The sequence below is a fragment of the Vitis riparia genome, chromosome 7 (assembly GCF_004353265.1).
Source record: "Vitis riparia cultivar Riparia Gloire de Montpellier isolate 1030 chromosome 7, EGFV_Vit.rip_1.0, whole genome shotgun sequence".
Lineage (NCBI taxonomy): Eukaryota > Viridiplantae > Streptophyta > Magnoliopsida > Vitales > Vitaceae > Vitis > Vitis riparia.
In genome coordinates, this window is record NC_048437.1 from 9412016 (window position 1) to 9436756 (window position 24741).

At 35.2% G+C, this 24741-nt stretch overlaps 1 protein-coding gene across 2 annotated transcripts; it reads left to right on the forward strand.

Moving 5' to 3' along the window:
- The first annotated feature begins 479 nt into the window (after positions 1-479).
- Positions 480-14935, forward strand: LOC117917475 (conserved oligomeric Golgi complex subunit 1). Of its 2 annotated transcripts, XM_034833770.1 has the most exons (6): positions 482-2870; positions 4172-4366; positions 9588-9868; positions 12208-12387; positions 13053-13230; positions 14281-14935. In XM_034833770.1, exons 1-6 carry the CDS (start codon positions 696-698, stop codon positions 14473-14475), a joined length of 3204 nt encoding a protein of 1067 aa, XP_034689661.1. In that variant the 5' UTR covers positions 482-695; the 3' UTR covers positions 14476-14935. The 2 variants fall into 2 exon arrangements, with proteins under 2 accessions (XP_034689662.1, XP_034689661.1); XM_034833771.1 differs by lacking the exons at positions 13053-13230; positions 14281-14935 and adding an exon at positions 12869-13033 and having other exon boundaries at positions 480-2870.
- Positions 14936-24741: the final 9806 nt, after the last annotated feature.

The window sequence follows — 24741 nt, forward strand, 5'->3', positions numbered from 1 at the left end:
AATAATCCAGGATTTTATGAAAGAGAAACTTCACATATGGGTTACAAGATTAGTCAACCCACACTCTTATAAAAGAAGAAAACAAAACTAGCACACTTGCCCACTAATTTCCTTTCAATTCCAAATCACAAAGATGGCTTAAATGGTGCGTATATCATCATTATCATCAAAGGTCTAGACTTGTCCGCATAATTGGGAGACTTGGGTCGTATTTTGTTTGTTGGGCTTTGTCGAGGATGCCTTGAATATTGGATGTAGAGGTGGATCCAATATTCCAATGTACAAGAATGTTAAATTATCTTTTATCATCATTCTCAAATGCCATTAATTTTTTGAAATAAAATAAATATATATATATATATATATATAGATATATATTTGGGTAGTGGGCCGAACATGGGCTGAATCACCTCAATGACCAAGAGTTAAGTGAAGGCGGGCCTTGTTCTGAAATGGCCCAGTGTTTGGAATGATTGGAGGCTTGGGACAAACGTTTCAGAAATGCAGATCTGAAGTCTCCTCGCCTTCTCCTCCTCCTCCTTCCAACCTGCGAGAGAGACACCGACCACATGCACAAATTCACTGTTTATCTATGTTATACTGTGTGAATGTAATGTGTTTATCTTCTGTTTGCCACTTTGCACCACTCTTTACCAAGTGAATTGTTGACCAGAGGGTTGGAGGATCAGGGCGTGATGGTGGCCACAAGTGGCTCCGGCGCAGAAGAGCGCGGTGGGATGGCGGTGGGCAGCAGGGACGCCGAGTCTCTATTCAGATCGAAACCCATTTCAGAAATCCGCAATGTGGAGGCCACCACCAGGAAGCAGATCCAGGAGAAGAAGGAGGAGCTCCGGCAACTTGTGGGCAACAGGTACCGGGACCTCATCGACTCCGCCGACTCCATCCTCCTTATGAAATCCTCTTGCCACTCCATCTCCTCCAACATCTCCTCCATCTACTCCGCCATTTCCTCCCTCTCCGCCTCCCACACCCCCCATTTGTCCTCCCCCAACCCTTCCCGACTCACCATCTACGCCCTCGCTTCTCGAATCAAGTACCTCGTCGACACCCCCGAGAACATCTGGGGTTGTCTGGATGAATCCATGTTTCTCGAAGCTGCCTCCCGCTATGTCCGCGCCAACCATGTCCAGACCACCCTCATCGACAACGCCGACGGCCACCGTCGCAAGATCTTGGCCAATTTTCCTCTTCTCCAGCATCAGCTCCAGATTGTGGAGAGCTTCAAGGCCCAGATTTCGCAGCGCGGTCGGGAGAGATTGTTGGATTGTGGACTCGGCATCAATGCCTATGCGGATGCCCTTGCTGCCGTGGCCGTCATCGATGACCTCAATCCTAACCAGGTTTTGGCTTTGTTTTTGGATACCAGGAGATCCTGGATCTCTCAGAAATTAGCTGCTGCTAATTCTACTGTTGTAGTTTCTGTATTCTGTCAGGTCTTGAAAATAATTCAGGTTAGTATAGCCCAAGTTGGGGAGTTGTTTTTGCAAGTGTTGAATGATATGCCTTTGTTTTACAAGGTTGTATTGGGTTCACCTCCCGCATCTCAATTGTTCGGTGGAATACCCAACCCGGACGAGGAGGTGAAGCTTTGGAAATCCTTCAGGGATAAGTTAGAATCTGAAATGGTAATGTTAGATAAGGAGTTCATCGCTGAAACTTGTTCTAATTGGTTGAAAATTTGTGGAGAGGAGATTGTGAATAAGATAAACGGGAGGTATTTGATAGATGCCATTGTTAGTGGCCAAGAGCTTGCTTCAGCTGAAAAGTTGGTGAGGGAAACAATGGACAGTAAGCAAGTGTTGGAGGGGAGTTTAGAGTGGCTGAAGAGTGTTTTTGGTTCTGAAATTGAGTTGCCTTGGAGCAGAACCCGGGAGCTTGTTCTGGGAGATTCTTCTGATCTGTGGGATGGGATATTTGAAGATGCTTTTGTTAGGAGGATGAAAACCATTGTAGACTCAGGATTTGAGGACTTGACCAGAGTTGTGAATGTGAAAAATTCGATCCATGCAATTGCTGGCATTGCTGCTGACCAAACTGATTTCCAGGCTTATTCGAATAGATCTCTGATGGATGGTGGGGTTTGGTTTATGGACCCAAACATTAAAAAGAATAGCCTGGTCTCTGGTTCCAAAACATCTACAGAGGAGAATGATTTCCGCACTTGTCTCAATGCATACTTTGGTCCTGAAGTTAGCCGAATTAGAGATGCTGTAGACAGCCGCTGTCAGAGTGTCCTTGAGGATCTGTTGTGTTTCTTAGAATCTCCTAAGGCAGCTTTAAGGTTACAAGATCTTGCACCATATGTACAAAACAAGTGTTATGAAAGCATGTCAACCATACTGATGGAACTCAAGAATGAGCTTGACCAGTTATATGCTGCCATGAACAATGGCAACAGGGAAGATAAGACTGTGCCACCAGCTGCAATTGTTGAAAGGTCTCTTTTCATTGGGAGACTCTTGTTTGCATTCCAAAACCACTCAAGACATGTCCCAGTGATACTTGGTACCCCAAGGTTATGGGTGAATGAGAGTACAAAAGCAGTTTTTGATAGTTTGCCATCCCTATCCATACTGAGACATTCTAGACTGTCAATTGATTCTCCAATGTGTGATAGCCCAAGGCAAACGCTTGCTAGTTCTAGAAGACAAACTTCACTGGCCGCTGCCGCATTGCGTGGGGCTAATGATAGCTCAAGCCCAAAACTTGAGGAGCTTCGTAGAATTACACAAGATCTCTGCATTAGAGCTTACAGCCTGTGGATATTGTGGGTATCTGATGAACTTTCAGTTATCCTTTTACAGGATCTCAATCGAGATGATGGATTATCAGCAACAACTCCCTTGAGAGTAAGCAGCCTTTGTTGGTTACCTTTACTATACATTTTTTTTTAATAATTCTTTAAAATAATCCTGTTGTTCTTGTAAGATTGATCTCCGGTTGTAACTTGTAAAATAACTTAAATTTGAGGTGAATGTTTTGCATCTCTGCTCCCTAGGAATGTGTACTTAGACATTACCTTCAAAATGTTGAAATCCTGGTGCAGCAAAAACCTTTTGACACTATTCTGTTATATAAGGTCCTGTAAAAATCAATTTACCAGGTTGATATTTATTTTGGCTTTTAAAATGGGTGAAAACAGATAATATGGATGACACAAATCAAAGGAAATGAATTCTATATATATATTCTTTCTTGTTGCCTATCAGGAAATAAAAAATAAATAAAAAATAAAAAGAAACAAAGAATAAAGCAGAGATGGGAAGTGGATGAAAACTTGGAATAGAAACCTTAAAAGATTCTGAAGGAGTCAATGAAACTCAAAATGAGGTGGCAAAAGCAATGTTTCACTCTTTATTTAGGGGTGAAATGAGTTTAGATAGATAAGTAGGAAGTTTTACTTTTAATAGCATTAAAGAGAGCAGCTGCTGGTAGTTTATAAAATAATTGTACTTAGTATATTTGTTGACCTTCTTCTTCTGACCTATGTAATTGATGATGCAGAATGTAGGTAACTGAAATTTATATACCCAACATTTATACTTGGCTGTATGTGTGTGTGCTTGTGTAGCTGCATGCTTCTGTCCTATGTTCTCAGGATCTGTCATGTCTGCACATCTGTTGTATCTGTATCGTCCATGTTTCATGGCTAGTATTAATGTATCATGAATGTATAGATGATCAAATTTCTCATGCAGTCTGCAAAGAAAAACCCAACTCACAGCTTTAGCCTTTTGTTATATACATCGTAGGAGCAAATTGTTTTGTCAATCTTTTCAACAACTACTTTCCAAAAAATTTTTTGAAGGAGAGTTTGAATGTCAAGTGAGTTCCTTCAAAAATATACACTCTTCTTGTGAGAAAACTGAGATGTAAACTTCACTTAGTTCTGGCTTACCCCATTTGCCTGCTAAACATCTAATATCACAACTGAACTTATGCTCATTATTTCAAAACAAATCTGTGCATTCCAGCTGGAAGTCAAATCCATTTCTTTTGCTTTAGGAAACATATTTATTGTCCATATAAATATAAAATAACCTGGATAAATATATGGGTTTGTCATGTTCGCTCTCCTTTTTTTCTGATGATATGCTGGCATGGTGTTTCTGAGTATATGATGCTTGGTTGTCTTCTGAATATTGTACAGGGTTGGGAAGAGACTGTAGTCAAGCAAGATCAGCCAAATGAGAGCCAATCAGAGATGAAAATATCGCTTCCATCTATGCCTTCTCTCTATATTACCTCATTTCTATTCCGAGCATGTGAAGAAATTCATCGAGTTGGTGGTCATGTCCTTGACAAGCCAATTCTGCAAAAATTTGCCTCAAGATTATTGGAAAAGGCATGCAACTTACTTGGGCATTTGATTTTACTCAATATTCTATATACTCTACCAAAATGCTTCTTTTTTTCCTTTAATTTTTTAATAACATGTTGCATTTGAAGATCTATTTTGACACTGTGTTACATCAAACCATCAGTCGTAGTTATTTTGTTTTACATGCTGATTAATGAGGTATAGATATGGAAGTTGAATCTGGGGAAAAAAAAAAAGTGAACTCTTTGCTGCTGGAAAAAAGGTCTTGGGGCCTTATGACCTTTGTTTGCATGGAAGTGCAAGGGGGAACAATATTCAACAAAAATAGTTTTTTAATTTTAGAATTTCATAATTTTAGTTGGAGGTATTATTTATTATTTATTATTTATTTATTTATTTTACTATAATTGGTTTTAGTAGTTTACCTTTTAATCAAGTTTCTATGTGTTTGAATTTCTAATTTGATTAGGAAAAGGAGTCACATTCCTACCAAGGAATAGCCTTATAAGGAAAAGGATTTCCATGAGTCTACATAAACCTATGTAGTCTTTCAATTTCAATAGGGTACATTCATCAAATCCCATTATGAATGGTTTAGAGTCCTGTACATTGTTGGAGTTCATTGGTAGTCCAAACTTTAGATAGCTAGTGCAGCTCTACTGGTGTTTCGGGTGGCAAGTTTAATGCTCCTCTTTTGTGTGCCTCTTGTGTACCCCTTGTGTGCATAGAGTACACCCCATTTTTGTTAGGTGCTTTTCTATCATAGTTTGTGTTGGCCAATAAAAATAGTTTAATAAATAGAATTTATTAAGAATTTAGTAGCAATGTAGTTTCTTAAAGGTGTGATTTCCTGGGAATCTTGGTGTGATTGCCAAGAATTTATTTTTTCTTTCTTTTCTTTCACCTAAGTGTGATTGTGTTTTCCTAGGAACCTTGGTGTGATTGCCAATGATTCATCTTTTATTTTCTTTCCTTTTCTTTTGCCTTCTTTGATCTCTCATCTCATTATACAATCAAGTGCTAGTGCTGGAAATCTAAAAATCCTCCATCAAAGTGCATATGATATCGTCCTTTAAGAGAGTTCTGGCTCAGGTGAGTTTGGGTCTAATACAGAAATATTATAGACATTAAGAGATGTTGGAGAAATGAAAACAAGCATCATGAGTTTTAGCTAAAGTTTGGAAACAGATAAAGACTCTTGGAAACATAAAATTCTCCTATGACATGTCTTCAGTAAGGATTAGTACTTTAGCCATGCATATTAATGTTAACAATCAAGACTGTCCCACCATTTGATATGTCCTTAGTACAATAAGTATTCAATTGACCATCTTACTGGTTTACCTAAAGATTCATTTCTAATGAAAAAGAAAAAGAGAATGATGTCTGATAAAAAAAAAGAAGGAATGATGGTTAAAAACCTGAGTATTTTTAGGTTTTTAAGGTTTTTAACCATCATCATCCAAAAAAAAAAAAGCCTGAGTATGCTTTGAAAGTTAATTAGGCAATGAGATTGTTAACATTAAGAAGCTTGAGTTAGTGAGGCTAGGTCCTTGTTTTTAATGCTATCATGAAGGGGACTAGAAGCAATCTGAGGGACTAGAAGCAAAGCTAACTTGACACAAGATGAGGCTTAAAGCAAAAGCATTCTGTAAGGCCTTGTTTATTCAATATATTAATATAAATACAACTAGTTGACCACCTATGTTGTAGAAGTTTATATTCACCATTCATTCTTAATCTTTTTTTCTCCTTTTTTATTTGAAACAAATTATTCATTTAAGGAGGGATCAATAATCTTCAAAGACAAATTGCAATGAGAACAACCTAAGAGGTAGGAACAAAACCAAGCCACCTACCAAGGGCCTTTCGAAAATAAATATTGGAACCATCCCCAACTAAATGATGAATATGCTATGGAAGATTAAGGAAGTCTAGGAAGTAGCTTTCCTCAAGCTACAGTATTGCCACTTAACTACAATGTTGCTGCCCCTTCCTTCAAACTATAAGCTGTAGATACTTTTAATAACCTTCATAAAGAGTCACACTCTCTAGAAAACTGCCATAACCACTACCTAAAAAGGTTTTATTTCTCGGATAATTTTCCTAAATGATTTCCACCCTATCATATGATCTCTCATCCCTTCAACAAACTCATCCTTAAAAAAATTCTCATTGGATCCTACCAATGATAAAGGTGACTTCCACTAGAATGTTGAACATTGATAAATAGTTTGTAGATTATGAGGCAAGCAAAATTTAAACAAGTGTAATTCATTCTTCGCATTTTTGAGATGCAAAATTTTTCCTAAATAATAACTAATACATGAGATTGGGTGTCAAATTTTATTAATTTCAATTTTGGAATCTCAGTGCTAACTATTGTGGTTATGGTAAATGTAAGTTGTAATTTAGGCATTGCTTATAAAGTGGTCATGGAGGTTTACGGTTGAATAGCATACCTTGTGGAGGAGGGTCATTATGAGCAAGTGTGGGGAAGAAGGCTAGGTCTTAAGGGAGGGGTGAGGGATTGAACTTTGGGAGACCATCAAAAGAGTTGACAAGATTTCCAACTAGATGCTAGTATCCTAGGGATGGTCTCTAAATAAAGTTTTTTGGAGGTGGGGCTTTGGAGAAAAAGATGCATTTAGTGAAATGGTTGATTGTTTGTAGGAAGAGAAGAAAGGGGGTTTCTTTGCTTAATAAGGCTATCTAGAGAAAATGGTGTTGGTTTCCTGTATGCCTTGGGTTGTCCTTCGGGCTTCCTTTTTCTAATTTATATTTTCTCTTCTGTGTTTACCCATCAAAAAAAAGAAATGGTGTTGGAGCTTAGGGTTGGGCTTACTTGGTGAGAAGTCAAGTTGAGTTTTCAAGTTGTATTTTTGTATATTCTTTTTATTCTTTTTGTGTAAATCTGCTTGTAAAGTAGAGGTTTGCATGGGTGTTTTGATCAGGTTTGTATTTCATGGGGAGGATTTCTCATCCTTCTTATGTTTTATTATCTTTAATTAATACAAATTTTGTTTCCAATCTAAAAAAAAAAAAAAGGGTGTAGGAGATATGCTTTGAAAGTAAAAGCCTTTTTGAAAAAGTTCACCTAGAGAAAATATGGAGGGGATGAAAGGGATGAAGGGTGTTAGAGTTCTTGCAAGGTAAGGGAAGGGTATGAGATTAGAGTATTACAAAACATCAAAAAGGGATGGGCCCTAGTTAGCAGTGGAGCATCCTTTGAGGTGGGAAATGAGAGGAGGGTGAAGTTTTAGAAGAATAGGTGGTGAGAGGACATACCGTTATGTATGTCTTTCCCCTTCTTATACGCCTTAGCATCATCAAAAATGGCTAGGTGCTGAATGTTTAGGATGATTTGTGTAAAGGGGGGGTTGGCACTGGAATCTTTGTTTTTATAGGAGCTAGATGACATAGAGACATTTTTCTCAAGGTTGGAAGGAGGGTCCATGAAAATGGGAGAGAAGGATAGAGTGTTATGGATGGACTATAAGAATGGGTTCTTCTCTATCAAATCTTTATATTTTGTTTTGGAGCTGGGGCATGTAATTCCTTTCTTGGTGACCCTTATTTGTTACTGAAGAGGTGTCCATTAGTCTCTTTCAAAGGTTAGGTTTTTTTCACTTAGGAGATAGTGTGGGAGAGAATCCTTATGCCATGAAATGGTAGTGGTCCTTCACTTGTTGGTGTGCCTTTGCAACCATTGTAGTGAGATACTGAATCACATCCTTATTCATTATGAGTTGGTTTATAGTCTGTTGTCCTTGTTCTCTTTTTTCAGTGTCTCATTGGTGCTTCATTATTGGTAGAGGACTTGCTTTTGGGTTAGCATGGACACTTTCTTGGAAGGAGCCAAAAAGAGATTTGGTAGGTTGTTCCTTTAATCTCAGAGACACTGGGGCACCATAGGATTGAGAAGTGCAGTTTGTTTGAGGGTAATGAGGACCTGGATAGGAAGAGTGGATACAATTAAACAGAAGGGATCCAACAGAGGGTTGTTATTGGTGAAATCTTTTTATTGGCCACTGATGAAGTTCAGATGTCGGTTTGCTCCCCTGGAAGGAGCTGTGGCACATTGTGGCCCATCTAAAGGTTGGGTTCTTGTTGGGACAGTGGTTCAGGTGAGCATTCCTATTATTGACCAATTGCAAGGGGGTAACTTCATTCCTTATCACTGTTGTATGTCTAAGGGGCTGGATGATTAGTTGATCATAACCTAGTATGTCGAGTCTGATGTTGCTTGATTGTTGTAGTTCCCCATTCTAAACCTTTTCTTGTGGTGGGTGATTTCAAGGTCATTCAAAGAATTACTTGCAGGATGACACTAGAGGGCGAAACAAATTTATTTTTCTTATTCATTTTTTTCTTTTGAGTAACTTTTTCGCAAGGATGGGGGAGCATGACATTAGTGGACCTTGGACATGATTTAAGTCATGGTAGATTTCTTCTCTTTTGTTCTTTTGCTGCCATTTTTTGGGGGGTTTTCCAATATATGCTGCATGTACTAGATTGATAATTCTTGTCCTTGCATTATACTTTTCAATCTCCTTCAATGGTTTCTGATTTAAAAATATCTTTGTTTTGTTGCTTCTGTTTCCTCATGTGACTTCCTGAACGTAAATAAGTATGCTTTCTTTGATCAGATAAAATGATTCAAACTCTGGAATTATGTGCTTTAAAAACAGAAGTTGCAATCACCTAATTTTTACTAGGAATTGGGAAAATCATCTCTCAACTCATAAAGGGAGATCCAATCATATGATTGGTTAGAAGGCCATGTCCCTACATTGAAGTTCTTTGCCATCTCCATCATCATTACCATCATCAGTTTCATTATAATTGTTTTTGTCATCATTGTTATACTTTCTCCTTATTATAATTAAAAAGAAGGAAAATAAAGGGGAAAACATAATTACTATGCTGTTTAGTATTCAGAGTTACTTGCCTTCAGTGGGATATTCTATGAATAAAGTTTTGGAACTCTACTTGAATCTGAATTGTGCCTTTTTTTAATCCTAGGTGTTATTGTTCATCTATTAGATCCATTTGTTTTAGTGTGCAATATCTTGCATATATGTCTTTTTTTTTTTCTTAATATATTTGTTAGTGATTCTCTTTTTGTCCATCTGTTTTCTCAATGATAACTCATTATGTTAGGATAAATTTGGTAAAAATTTTCTGGTCCCAATTCAATATTATTTTTATCTTGTTTTTATATGTTGACTATAATGTATTGTAGGTCATTGGTATTTATGGGGACTTCCTCTCTGCCAATGATGCTGGTGGATCTCAAGTGTCAGAGAAAGGGGTTCTGCAAGTTTTGCTAGATTTAAGATTTGTTGCCGATGTTCTTTGTGGGGGTGATCTCAATGTGAGTGATGATTTATCAAAAAGTTCAAAGGTGAAGTTTCCCTTCAGGCGGAAGCAGGATAAAAAACAGACCAAGTCAATCATTAGAGAGCGAGTTGATGGGTTGGTAAATCATTTTTCACAAAGAATGGATCCCATAGACTGGCTTACGTAAGTTCTTTTATGAGTATTCTTCATTAAAAGTTTGAAGTTTTGAAAGTCTTATTTTATTTTAATTTTTATTTATACTGTTCCTGTGTTTTTAAATTTGTAATCATTATTAGAGAAGTTAGGAACGGAGGACGGAGATATGTTGCCCCCCAGGGGCAGCTCATCTGGTAGATATTCTCACTCCCATAGAGAAGTCTCAGGTCAGGTCCCAGGCTTACCTAATATGCCGTTCTAGAGGGACGGGTTGTGTATCTTTGGTTTTCCTAGGTTCTGCCAAGTGGTGTTAGTGGGTTTCCATGTCATTTTTTTGAAAAAAAAAGGATGTAGCATTACTTTAGTCTTTCTCCATCACATGGCTTTCTTTCAAAGAATGGAACTATGGCTCCATTTACCATTGTACCCATATAATGGCTGCCTCCTCTTTCATTACCAATTTTTGTTCCTCCTCCTTCCATCTGAAACGCCACCTGCTCCAACCCCTTTATAGTCATTGCACATTAGTCGCCATCATTTCCCAACAAAGCCGGATTTGATGTTTTGTTAGAAAACTGGAAACTGAGAATTGCATTGGTTCTATTCCTGCTATCTTACGCTTCAAGGAGAATATCACTGCTGTATGAATGAAGGGTTGCCCATTATGATATTATCTCTAACCCCCTCAATCATTTGCATGATACCACAATCATTGCAGATTTACCTCCACATCTTCCCTGCCATCTTTGTGCTCCCAAACTAACCATGATAGCGGTAAATCACACCTATGCCTCTGCCTGAACTAACCAATCTCAACTGTATTTGCAACACTAGATCACCTCGACACCATGAAAACCACTGTGGCATCAACATTTTAGTTAATTATCATCTCTAGTGCAGGCATATCATTAGAGAACTGTATTTAATGTGAGTAAGCTTGTTGGTGATTATCTTGTTTCGCTCCCATTAGAGATGGAGATTAGAGCAGGGAAGATATAAAATTTAGGGGGTCCATTTCTTTTCCGCTTATATTATGTTGATATAATTAGAAAAATAGCTGATTCAAAGGTCTAAATTCATTCAACTGTGCCCATGTCTGTCTAATTAAAGATTGGCATAGTGCTGTCTCAGTCCTTAAGGCAAGCAAGATTGACACACATTTTTACAAAGTAAATATATTGATGGGCAAATAGAGATATATTAAACAACACCTAGCGATAAGGGAGGGTACTCATGATTTTTATAAATCATTAAATATTAATAGATCATTTCACAAGGCAGAAGAAATGAGAAGAGGACTTTAAAATTTTGCATTTCCACCCTTTGGTTTGTCCATAGAGGAGAGTAAAGAAGAGAAATGGGTAAGTGGAGAAAAAGTTGGGTGATTTGGAGAGGAAACAGGAAAATGAACATAATCTTTTCATGGAAGTCACAACTGTTTTACAAAATGGCTTGGATAGAGGACATCCTTCCATGTTCCTATCATTCCCTCCACTTTTCATATTAAACAAACGGAAGGACATGGTCCAGCTTTTTCTCTTCTTCTAAGTGAGAAGCTAAGGGTTTGTTTGACAACAATTTTTTAAAAAGTTCTGAAAAAACACTTTTTTTTTATAGGTGGTTCTTAAAAAACAGTTTTAAATTATTTTCATGAACAAAATTATGTGTTGAACTCTAATATTAAAAACAGTTTTCCCAGCTTATTCTCCATGAAGGTACTGTACACTATATGTACAATGCAAAATTTCCCAAAGTATTCTGTTTATTTTTTAGTTGTTCTTTAGAATACTCTATAAAAAAACAATTGAAAACACCTTGAGTTTATTCTTAAAAAACTTGTTTTCAAAAACAAATTCTCAAAAAAAAAAATTTTGCTGTTAAAATTTTGTCAAACATGTTTTCTAAATTAAAAAATTAATTAATTAATTAAAAAAAAAAACTGTTTTCTTTTCTAAAGATCAGAAATTTGTTTTCAAGAACAGTTTCTAAATGGGCCATAATTCTCCTTTTCTTTTATAGGCTTTCAAAATTATTTCGTTTGTAGGTTTCAATTGGTGTTCTTTGAAACAAAAGGCATCTCAGTCTAATGGGGAAACTTTTTCAGAAAGTTTTAAATGCATGGACTATTAGCATCTGATATTTCATTTTGACTCGTTTAGTTGTTTATTTAGTTATACTGTTTCTTGGGCAATATATCCCTTTGGTGAGACCAACCAACAGTAGGTCTTGTTCACAAATATGTATCTTATGTCTTGAGGCTTCTGTTTTGGTGTGTCTGTTTTTTTTCTTTCTTTTCTAAATCATTCAAATTAAATAGTCATTTTTTAATGTGATGGTACATGGTGATTTATGTTAATAAATTTCAGGTATGAGCCTTACCTCTGGGAGAACGAGAGGCAAGCATACCTCCGGCATGCTGTACTTTTTGGATTCTTTGTGCAACTTAATCGGATGTATACCGATACTGTGCAGAAAGTGCCTACTAATTCAGAATCAAATATAATGAGATGCTCCACGGTTCCTCGCTTCAAATATCTTCCCATCAGGTATGATTATTGCATTTAGAAGTTTGGGGAATTCAATTTAGAGCCAAGACACTTTGGCAAATTGCTTGCCTCACTTTGTTGTGGATTGTGTGACAAGAGAGAAACGCTAGGATTTTTGAGGATAAGAGGAGATCGGAAGGGATGTTATGGGATTTACTTCATTTCTATTCCTCTTGATGAGCCTCTTGTAATGCTGCTTTTAGAGGAGTTCCTCTTAGTGTTTTACAACTCAACTAGATTGTGGTTTGTGATCAATAATTTGAGATAGTTGGGGATTATCTTTGTATATAGTTGATCAGATTCTGTTTTTTGTGGGAAGGACCTCTCATCCTTCTCTTGTATCTTTTCTACCATTAATACATATTTCTTCGTTTCTGATAAAAAAAAATATTTATCTTCCCATCAGGTTGATATGCTTCCTCTTTTAACTGCTTGGCTGTTGATATTTTGTTTCTTATTGTTTTTGTTTATCCTGTCTCAGTATGGACCTGCTCATTTGGGTGTCTCTTTTACTGAATGTGAACTCAGGGCCTAAAATTTCTTATTCACACTCGCTGATCTAATTCTGATTCTTAGTTGTTTGGCACTGCTCAAGGTTTTTTGAGAATTCCGTCCACCCAGCGAATTCATTAATTCTTACTTTCAACATTATGTTGGTTTGCCAGTGCTCCAGCTTTATCTTCAAGAGGGACAACAAAGACATCTATTCCAACATCATCTGATGATGCTTCTTCAAGAAGTCCCTGGAAAGCTTATGCGAATGGGGAGCTTTCTCAGAAGATTGATTTTGATGACACCTCAAGTTTTGGGGTAGCAACACCATTATTGAAGTCTTTCATGCAGGTAAGGCAATGGTACTGGAAATGTGATATATTGACTGTTTAATAGAACCGGACTTCTATCTCATAGAGAATTAGAGACAGTTTCATTTGTTAAGTTTTTTGTAAATAGAACTGAGACTAATATTTTACTGTAGAAAATATGTCCTGTTCAGTCCCTTGCTTTTTAAGCACCAAAGGAGCCAGCAGCGTGTCAACCTCTTAAACATATAGTGAACAGCCATCAAAGAACTCAAATCAGTTGAGGCCCATCTGATTAAAATAAAGAAATAAATAAAAATCCAGTTATTAAGGCCCTTGTTTGGATTGGCCTTTCAGAGGTCTTCATATGTGTTTAGTGATTTAAGTAAAGCCACTCTGACTTCAACAAAAAAAGTAAGGAAAATATTGCTTCTTGTAAAAGCCTCTTTTTTAGCTCATGTAGGAGGAAGTTGTTTCCTGTTCAATAGTGCTTTCTTGATACCAAAACTGATCGTTTGCAATTGTGGCACTCTTGAGCTTTGGCTAAAGCCGAAAGCAATAGCTATCTCAAGTGAGGTCTAAATAAATTAAAAGAAATGAAATTTGAGCTTGATTTAACTGAGTTGTCCTATGTTCTAAAAGCTGGTTGATCATGTTTAGCTGGCATGATTAAGCAATATTTTATTGAGCACCAAATATCCTATCCAGTTTCTCATTACTATGAAAGTCTGCAATCTCTTTTGAAACTACTCCCCTGAAGATTGACTTTAATGACCACTAATGGTAGTGGTAGCGTCTGCATCTCAGTCAACATTCTTCAAGGATCATATCTGTAGACAGTTCATTATCAGATTTTAATGAACATAATCTTCCTTTGAGTTTGCCACCATAATTTGGAACCTTTGATCTAAATATTTGTTTCTAGTAATGTGCAAATATGCCAAAAGTCAAAGCATGTATGGTATGATGCTTGCATGGATGTTGTTTGTTTTTCTCTTTCTTGCTAGAATATCTGAAAAGGCAAGGTTTTTACAGCTTTGTACATTAACTTCCCAGTTTTGAGGCTATAAAATTCCTTCCTCCATTTGTCTAGGTTGGCAGCAGGTTTGGAGAAAGCACGCTGAAACTGGGATCCATATGGACAGATGGACAAGTGGGCAAATTCAAGGACAAATCTGCAGCTGCCATGTCAACATTTGGTGACATTCTGCCTGTCCAAGCTGCAGGACTTCTTTCGTCCCTGACGGCCACAAGATCAGACTCCCGATTTCCCACTGAAAGATTTTGAGCCTCCCTTTTCAACAAGGATGCATCATTTCACTTATAAGAAACACTTGTGAAGCGACTGAAATGTTGATAGGTTTTGATGTTGAAATATGAAAGCTACAGTCTCACTCCAAGAGGTTAGGAGTATTTTAAGGCATCACCAACGATGTTGGAGAGATGAAAGGGGAACATGGGGATTGAAATTGTTTACAAATAACACAGAAAATGAGTAGAGAAAATCAAACTGAGTGAAGAAGGGAACAGGCAGGGGAGGCGCTTATGTGCATCAATCTGTATTCTTAAGGGACTAATAAAAGGTTGTAGTATGAAGATAGATTTTGGCTGGTGTAAAGTTTTTCTTTGAGCATTGTGGAAATGTATGAAGAAAATGAGTTTGAAGAAATGAATATATGGCATTAGCAGACTCAACCCAACTACTTGGGGTTGAGTACATGAAATCCCTTATTTTGTGACTTTGTTCATATCATCTGTTAAATCATTGCTTATTTGTTCCTTTTCTCAAGTCTTAATTTTTGTTGTTTCATGCCATACTCTCTCATATTATAATTTCTTATGGTATGCAGATGGAAAATGGGTATGATTGGATCCATCCAACTTCATTTTACCACCACTTGAAACCAGAAATTTGAATCACAGACAATAGTAATTTTAACTTCAAACATAAGAAACTAAAATAAAAATGTTGTGTGAAGTTTCCAGCCACACCTAATAAAAGAAGTAGAAGTAATTACTACTTAAGTCAAATTATAAGCATGGTGTCATTAAATTTTTATAATTTATATTTAAGAGTAGTTAAAAATTATTTATTAAGGGTAAGAATAATTTATAACAATTTTAAAATTTTAAAATTTTAAAATTTTCAACATTAAAAGAAAAAAAATGTTTTTAAAGTGTTAATTAAGCTTCTTTACCATATATTTTGATAGTGATATAAAAGGACCTTTTTTTATTAGCATCACTAAAATAAAACATTGGTGTTAGTACCAAAAACCATTAAGAATCAACTTTTCAGGATGTCATAAGCAGTTAATAAGACTTGTTTGGAAAAACCACTACTAAAAGCAGGAATACTAAGCATAAAATTGTTCATTTCAATGAATATTCTCTTCTTTTTGGTTTTGGTATACTTGTTATGTAATAGATATATATGTCTTATGTTATGCCTAATAATTTCAATTCCACAACAACGAGGAGAGAGAATTATCATCCTTGAATGGCTACCCAATGCTAATCGCAAGCATAGATAAAGAATGACAACGGGACGGGTCGCCTCCATCCTAACCTCGTCCTATTATTTAAAATAATTCTCATCCCTGTTTCATTTAAAAAATTAAATGGGGCGGGACGAATATGAGAATTTCTCATACCCATCCTGCGCCCACCCTATTTAACTTTTTTTTTTTAAATTACTTTTAAAATTTTTAATTACATTAAAATAAATATATTTTATAAATAATTAAATTATTATATATTTTTATAACTTATTTTATTATTATCTATATATTAAAAATAGTAAAATAAAATTTAATTTAATTTAATTTTATATATAATTGGGGTGGGATAAGGCAATACTCAAACTCGTCCCAAACCCGTTTAATTAAAATTTAAACCGGTCTCATTAAGGGCGGGGTGGGTACCCGAAAAAACCCGTCCCATTGCCATCCCTAAGTATGGATCACTTCATATTAGTTTAGAAGGTCATGCACGTGATGATCAAATCTAGATATTAATCACAAATTTGTACCGTGCATTTTCTTAGCATTCACAAGTATATTAATTAAAAAACTATGCTATAAAGACAAAAATAGTTCAAAATATGAGTAGAACAATAATTCTCTTTGTTGATATTGAATTTAAACATGCCCTCATATACAAATTGTTTTCCATTCAGAGGCCATGCGGTTAGGAAATATAAATTTGTTATTCTCAAACATTAGATTGAACAGCATGCACAATTCATCCTGATTTTAGATACATGCATGATGTTGCACACTACTCAAAGACAGGGTGGTTGGTGAGTCCCCCATGTACCAATTGTTTCCATTTTCAAGTGGGTCATGAGCTTTGAAGAGATTCTTTTCGTTTTGGACATATCTTAGATATAATAGTCGCAAATTTGGAAGTTCATCACTTTTGTTTGGGCATTCTCATTTGAAATTGTAATGGGATAGTTTGTTAAAAGATGACATGTACCATTCTTCTCACTATTGTCAATTTTGATGGAATTTTACTTACTCCTTTGATTGCCATTTTAAGCTATACTTGGTTCCATAAAATTTTGGGGAAAATACGATGGAAAGAAAATATAAAAAAAGATGAAGGAAAATAAAAAATAGGTTTAAACTCAATAAATTATTTTTATATGTTTTTTGAAACTCATTTCATTTATTTATCTTTATTATATAAAGATTAAATAATTTAAATATATATATTTTTTGAGGAATTTTATTTATATTTGATTTTCTTTTGTATATTTTATCATGAAACCAAACATAAAAAGACCATTTTCCTTAACATTTTTTTTCTTTCCTAGAACCAAACATGGCCTAAGGGTTATTCTCATATATATATATATATATATATATATATATATATATATATATATATATATATATATATATATATAATTTAAATTTTTATTAACTTATTTTCCATGTTTTTAAATATGTTTTGAAAATAACTTTTATATGTAGTATTTTATTTTTAATTATTCTTCATATTTGTGTAATTATTTTTTAAAACTACTCTAAAAAATGTGAAAACAATTAAAAGATTTTCTTTGAAAATACTTTATTCATTAAATCCATCAAAATTGCATGTGCATTAGTCAAACCAAAGGGCATCACTAGAAATTCAGAGTGCCTATATCTAGTACGAAAAGCAGTGTTCCATACATCCTCACCTTTGGCTCTAAGTTGATGATAACCAAATAACAAATCTATCTTAGAGAAAACACTAGCACTCTACAATTAATCAAACGGATCATCAATCTTGGGCAATTGATATTTGTTCTTAATGGTCACCTTGTTCAATTCCCTATAATCAATCAATATATAATCTCAATGTCACATCTTTCTTTTTAACAAAAATAATTGCCCTCTCCCCCACCCTTACCCCCAAAGGTGATGCACTAGGCCTAGTAAAGCCTTTGTTAAGCATTTCTTGGTGTTGTGATTTTAGGTCTCTAAGTTCTTAAGGTATCATACGATAAGGTACCTTTGAAATTAGAGTTGTCCATGGTACCAACTCAATAGTGAACTCTATCTCTCCCTCCGGTAGAAGTCCAAGCAAATATTTAGGAAAAACATTAGGAAAATCTTGTACTATAAGAATATCATCCAATCTTACATCATTCCAATTGCTCACGATATAAGCCAAATACCCTTGACACCATTCCTTAAGTGACCGAACTTCTCTGTTGTACCAAAATACTTAGTTTTTTTACGTAGCAACTTTGGTCAAGAAAAACTAAAGAAAGAGTCACTACAGCTTTTGGAGTACTCTAGGTATTGTCCTTAAGGATTGGCTTATAGAAATTGTCAATACTAAAATAAATGAATTTCTTTTGTTTAAATCTTAAAGTGAAAAATAGTATGTGAATAATGTGAAACTAAGTAAAAAAATTAAATTAATAATAAAATGAATATTGGTTTTAAATTCAATTTATTCAAGTTTGGGGTTTTCCAAAATCCAACCTAGGATATAGGAATTAGAGAAAACAAAGGTCTTTTAACTAATATGATCTTAGGGTTTTGGGATCCTTGGCCACTCGCGATCAAGTTGAGTTCTATAACTCAAAATTGCATCCAAAACCTAATTTTTCCTTTTTAAAACAAATTCCTAAAACTATCAAATGAATGAGATTGATTACTAATTTAAGATTTGGATTTTTAACTTTTCCTACTCCTTATAGCTTTGTTTTGGGGCAAATAACGATAGGAAAGACGATGATAACTAATGATTAAGAATTACCAAGAATCACTAGTATCGGATAATAACCTACCGTACCATTCCCTAAACTAACTCACAAGAATAGGATAAAAAAATTTGATAAATTGTTACCCAACCAATAATTAATCTCATTGTTATAATAATTTACCCATTGTCCCTATAGGTTTCCTAGCCCTTAGGTTTTCATGCTTCAAGTCCCAAGTTTGATTCTTAGCCTCTCATGGGGGTGATGTCACATTCACAATCCATAATAGTGTAAAAATCCATAATTTGAATCAAAAGAAACTAAAAACAATATATTTAATAAAGAAGAAAAAAAAAACAAAACAAAGTTCTCGTCTTCTTCCACCTTCGATGTCAAACTCTCCGGAAGAAAAATCCAAGATTACTAAACCTAGAACTAAGAGATTTTATATAATATTATTAATTACCTAACATGTGGCACACTCTCTTTGGCCACTTATTCCAATATAATTACCTAAAAATGACTAAAAAATAATAAAATTATGATTTTTAGTCATGTGGGGCCCATTTAGGGTGGATGGAGTGCCCTAAATGAAAGTCCCAAGGTAGAGGAGGTGAAACATCAAAGTGGCAGTGGGTGAATTTGAAATTGGGATCATTTCAAATTCATAAGTTGAATTTCGAAATCATTTTGAAATGGTCCTTCTATTTTGCGCAATTATTTTCAAATGGATATAACTTCTTCATTTTAGCTTTGATTTATACACCATTTAAAGCATTAGACTCCTGACTTCTCGAACTTCGAAATGATATATAGTATACCTAAAATGGACTTTGGAAAGTACTCCAAATTTATCCTTAAAGTTAAAGTAAATGTTGTCACCAGATTTTGAGTTTTAAATTTACATGCAGTTGAATCTTGCTTCATGCCTCATTTCTCATGTTTTCTTGCCTTCTTTCTTACTCCATAATGGTCATTTCTCATCTTCAAAACTCATGATATCCTTGTCTGGCCTTTCCTCATGGTCCATAAGTCTTGACTCGCTTATTTCCCCATTTGACCCTTTTTTGATCTTTCAAAATCTAAAGTGATTCAACTTGCACCATTTTCTTCCCTTGAACCTGAGATAAACCTCTAAAATACAAGTTAAACTCATGGCTAGGGACTTAACATCGATTTAGGTCAAGTTGGGTGAATTGAGTGTCCTTTGGTGCACAAATCATATTGAATATGTGTCATTAGAGCACATATTTTGGCTTAAATCATTGAGCAAGGATTGGGCTTTCATAGTTGAAATCAATTGCATTGGTATATCAACAGAATTACCCTTAAAAGTTAGGTTGACTTAGAATTTTAAAGTCACCTTCTTATTAAAACAATCAACTAAAGCATGGTAAGTTGCTAACCAATCCATCCTCGCTATAATGCCAAAATCTTTTAAATTACAAAAAAAAAAAAAAAAAAAAAAAAGGTTCTATAGGCAATTTTCTATCCCTAATCATAATAGAGTCATCCTTGAGAGCCTTAGTAGCCAAAAGTGACTTCCTAACTGGTATGGAAACAAACATATCAAACTCTAACAAGCCAATAAGTAAGTCCAACAAATCAACAAGTGATACAGAAACAAATGAGTGTGTAGCTCCTACATTAATAAGAACTCTAATTGACTAAGAATGGAACTAAACAATGCTTGTGACAACATCTAAGAAGCTTGAGCATCTTGGTATGACATTTAATCTCCCTAGGCCTTGGGCTTCAGTTTTTTAAGCCTAAGATCCTTTCTTATTGGAAAATCATAAATTAAAAAGTCATGTTAGTCACAACTAAAACATGTATCAGTTTATTTGTAGCATATGGTATTTGTTGGGAACCCTAAATTACTTTGTTCTCATGCCTTGGATTGCATAGGGTGCATGGAAATTTACCCTAAGCCCTCTATATCACAACGAATAAACATATATGCAAAAACAATATGGATACCATAAAAAACATAGATTTAAAGAATAATGTCACATACCTTTGATTTAGATGTTCTTGAATCGATTCCAATTGATGTAGATTACTCCAAAGTCGTAAAGTATCTTGTAACACCATGATCTTCCATCCAATGACTCTTTCTTGTGTCTAGGCATTGAGATGATGGAAATTTCAATGATAAAGGCTAGGGTTTTCTCTATAGACTGAAGAGAATAATGACAAGACATAGAAACCCTATCCCCTAAAGGCATATTTATAGGCTTCCTATTGGGCTTAAGTGACTTAAGTCCCCTATGGGCTTAAGTCATTTAATCTAGTCCAAAAAGGTTGTTAATTGATTAATTAACCATACAAAGCCCTAATTAATCGATTAGCCCAATCTAGAAATACCGTTCACTTATCCCTGTGCAACCTTGCGTGATTACCAAAACACTTTTATACACAAAAGTGAACTAAAAACCTATCCAACCCTTATAAACCATGTCAACACGGAATATGAGCACAAAGCGGGAACCATTGGGACCCATAAGAGTATTGACTCCCTCATAATCAAATTCTAAAATTGACTCAACATGTCGCCACTAAGAGTTAATTGCACTTCAGTATCTCATGTATATTATAAATAAACACCAACTATTTGGGTCTGTGACCTAATATCCACTACATGCAAACTCCTCATGAACTGGTGTCTGTAATCAAACAAGGTAGTGTTATCACTTATCAAAATTGTTGATTCTGACCCAACTGGAGTCAAGTTCGTCTAGCTTGATGGAAGTCAGACAACCTTCCTCCCTTTTTTGTGTCTCTCAGAGAATCCGCCTAGCAATAATGGAATTGGGTGGACTCTTTTCCTGCACAGAAAGGATGTCTGGACAGGTGGTCCGGGCATGCCCCTCCAAAGATTAAGTCAGGTAAGAATAGCTCAAGTTACTTAGTGGGAAAGAGTTAGTGTGCGTATGTGTGCATACCTCATTTATGCTTTTTGGAGGGCTTATATAGGGTTGATGAGACTGCCACTATAGTGTTGACTAGGCACTTTGACTTTCTTTTGTAATGACCAGGGCAATTATCACAGTTTTTGGTGGCTGGCAAGTGTCATCAGCTGACGTGCCACAATCTTGGACTATGTAGTTGTCTATCCTCTCAACATGTTGATGGTTTGGGTCTGTGTGCACAATCAAGTGACATGGACTTGTGGGCTAAATGGAGTCCCATTGGTCATTCACATGTTAGGCATGAATGATCACGCATGTTAGTAGGTCTTGAAAACTTGACTGGACAGTCCTTTTCATTTGAGGGATCCAGACTCCCCTTATCGTCCGGTCCTGTAGTGGAAAGGGGTCTTCTCACTCCTGGTGCCAAATGGAACTAATCTTAGTTTCGACAAAACGATCCGGATGGGTTGTATACCTGTGCTAAACGGTCAAGGTGTTCGGGTTGAGAAAGGGGCATATGGAGAGGAGCCCCCTACAAAGATTACATCTCAAATCCTTGAGTTACAAATCTCACTTATTATATGATCAATGGACATTCTCTAACTCCAAGGAGTATATGTCAAATTTCATTAGAGGAATTACTATGGTCATAGATTTCATGATCACATGTCCTTTGGATCACTCAAGGGAATACACTATCTCAATCTCATGAGATATCATGGTGTCTCTATTGAGAATACCTATTACCACCAACCTCCATCAACAGTGACCCAGAGTATGTGACCACTTTAGGGTCTCACTCATAAATCAAAGTCTCCTATTGATTTTGGCACAGACTCAATATTCTCTCAAGGTTGATCATGCAATATAGTATCTTGGTGAATCATGACAATTGATAGCATTATGTCATGATTCATCATAGGTCCTATCCAATGTGTATCACATACACTAGTGCACTCACCATAGGAAACTCATGCCAACGGTCAAGACAAACTATCTCTCCAATTAGGAGGCGGTGCACTATAATCTATACCGGATTGCCCAAATCCATGAACCAACTATGGTCAACTTATCTACTTACAAAGAACTTATAACTTGTATCTTTTGTACAACTCTTAATGCACCCAAGTCATGTACAATGTAAAAGACATGAGTTGAATGTTCAAATCACTATAAATACACCAAAGGAATAATAAGGGGATAGTTAAGTCTAACTTTGTTGTATCATGTATTGCTTTTAGGGACTCAATCCCAATAGTATCACCATGTCTCTTACCATACTTAGTGTAAGGTACATTCGATTCTTGGTTTGTCCTTTGAGCTGGCTTAACACCTTCATACTCTGACTAATCAGATTTTTTCTAACTTCCCTGTACATTATCAAATTTACTTCTTTTACGTTGCTACTCCCTATATTGCTAAAGTTCATTTCTACTCCTCTCAACTATAAATGGATTTAGACCATCTTGAAAGCAAAATGCCTTACACCACACAATAGATATATGATCTAGAGAAAAACAAGAGAGTTGAGTGAACTTGGTCTCATACTCGGATACTAACTTATCAACTTGCACCAAAGGGAGAGCTAAGTAAACTTGGCCCCATACTTGGCTACTAACTTTTTAGCTTGCAGCAAATGCATAAACTCATGTTACTTTTGGCATTAAACACTCTTTAGAAAGTACTTTTCGAAAAAGACTTCATTTCTTAAATTTATTCCAATTTAATGATTCTCGACTCCCAAAAATCATTTTCTTCATTCTCCATTAGTGTTCTACATCTCCTCCTAACATAAAGGTAGTGAACATCACTTTCTATGTCTTAAAGAAACCAACCTCAAAATAATTTAGAAATTTGTTATGACAACAAGACGAGTTCGGGACAGGTTGCCTTCATCACAACCTCGTCCCCGTTTATTCAAAATAATTCTCATCCCGTTTCATTTAAAAAATTAAATGGGGCGGGGAGAGTATGAGAAGCCATGCCTTGTTTAACTTTTTTTTTTTTTTTTGAATTTTTCTTTAAAATTAGTTTTAAAAATTTTAATTACATTAAAATAAATATATTTTATAAATAATTAAATTATTATATTTTTTATAACTTATTTTATTTAAAAAATATATTTTATTATTATCTATATATTAAAAATAGTAAAATAAAAATTAAATTAATTTAATTTTATATATAATTGAGGCGGGATAAGGTAATACCCGAACCTGCTCCATGTTTTAAAAAAATTCTCAAATTCGTTTAATTAAAATTTAAACCCGTCTTATTAGGAGTGGGGCGGGTACCCAAAAAAACTCATCTCATTGCCATCCCTAAGCATGACTCACTTCATATTAGTTTAGAAGGTTATGTACGTGATGATCAAATCTAGATATTAATCACAAATTTGTACATTGCATTCTCTTACTATTCACATGTATATTAATTAAAAAACTATGCTATAAAGACAAAAAGAGTTCAAAATATGAGTAGAACAATAATTCTCTTTATTGATATTGGATTTAAACATGCCCTCGTATACAAATCGTTTTCCATTCAGAGGCCATGCTGTTAGGAAATATAAATTTGTTATTCTCAAACATTAGATTGAACAGCATGCACGATTCATCCTGATTTTGGATACATGCATGATGTTGCTCACTACTCAAAGACAGGGTGGTTGGTGAGTCCCCCGTGTACCAAATGTTTCCATTTTCAAGTGGGTCATGAGCTTTGAAGAGATTCTTTTCGTTTTGGACATATCTTAGATATAATAGTCGCAAATTTGGAAGTTCATCACTTTTGTTTGGGCATTCTCATTTGAAATTGTAATGGGATAGTTTGTTAAAAGATGACATGTACCATTCTTCTCACTATTATCAATTTTGATGGAATTTTACTTCCTCATTTGATTGCCATTTTAAGCTATGTTTGGTTCCATAAAATTTCGGGCAAAATACGATGGAAAGAAAATATAAAGAAAAAATAGAAAAAAAATTTAAACTTAATAAATTATTTTTATATGTTTCTTGAAACTCATTTCACTTATTTCTCTTCATTATATAAAGATTTGTCCCTTAAAATAAGAGTTGTCTCTTGTACCAACTCAATATTGAACTTTATCTCTCCCTCTTGTAGAAGTCTAAGCAAATCCTTAGGAAAAACATTAGGAAATCTTGTACTATAAGAATATCATCCAATCTTACCTCATTCCAATTGCTCACGATATAAGCCAAATACTCTTGACACCATTCCTTAAGTGATTGAACTTCTTTGTTGTACCAAAATACTTAATAGCAATTTTGGTCAAGCAAAACTAAAGAAATAGTCACTACAACTTTTGTAGTACTCCAGGTATCGTCCTTAAGGATTGACTTATGAAAATTGTCAATACTAGAATAAATGAATTGTTTTTGTTTAAATCCTAAAGTGAAAAACAGTATGTGAATAA

Coding starts and splice junctions, on each gene's coding strand:
- LOC117917475 (XM_034833770.1), top strand. CDS start 696: ATGGTGGCCACAAGTGGCTCCGGCGCAGAAGAGCGCGGTGGGATGGCG. Junction 9,869..12,207: donor GATCCCATAGACTGGCTTAC/GTAAGTTCTTTT, acceptor AATAAATTTCAG/GTATGAGCCTTACCTCTGGG. Junction 12,388..13,052: donor TTCAAATATCTTCCCATCAG/GTATGATTATTG, acceptor TTGGTTTGCCAG/TGCTCCAGCTTTATCTTCAA.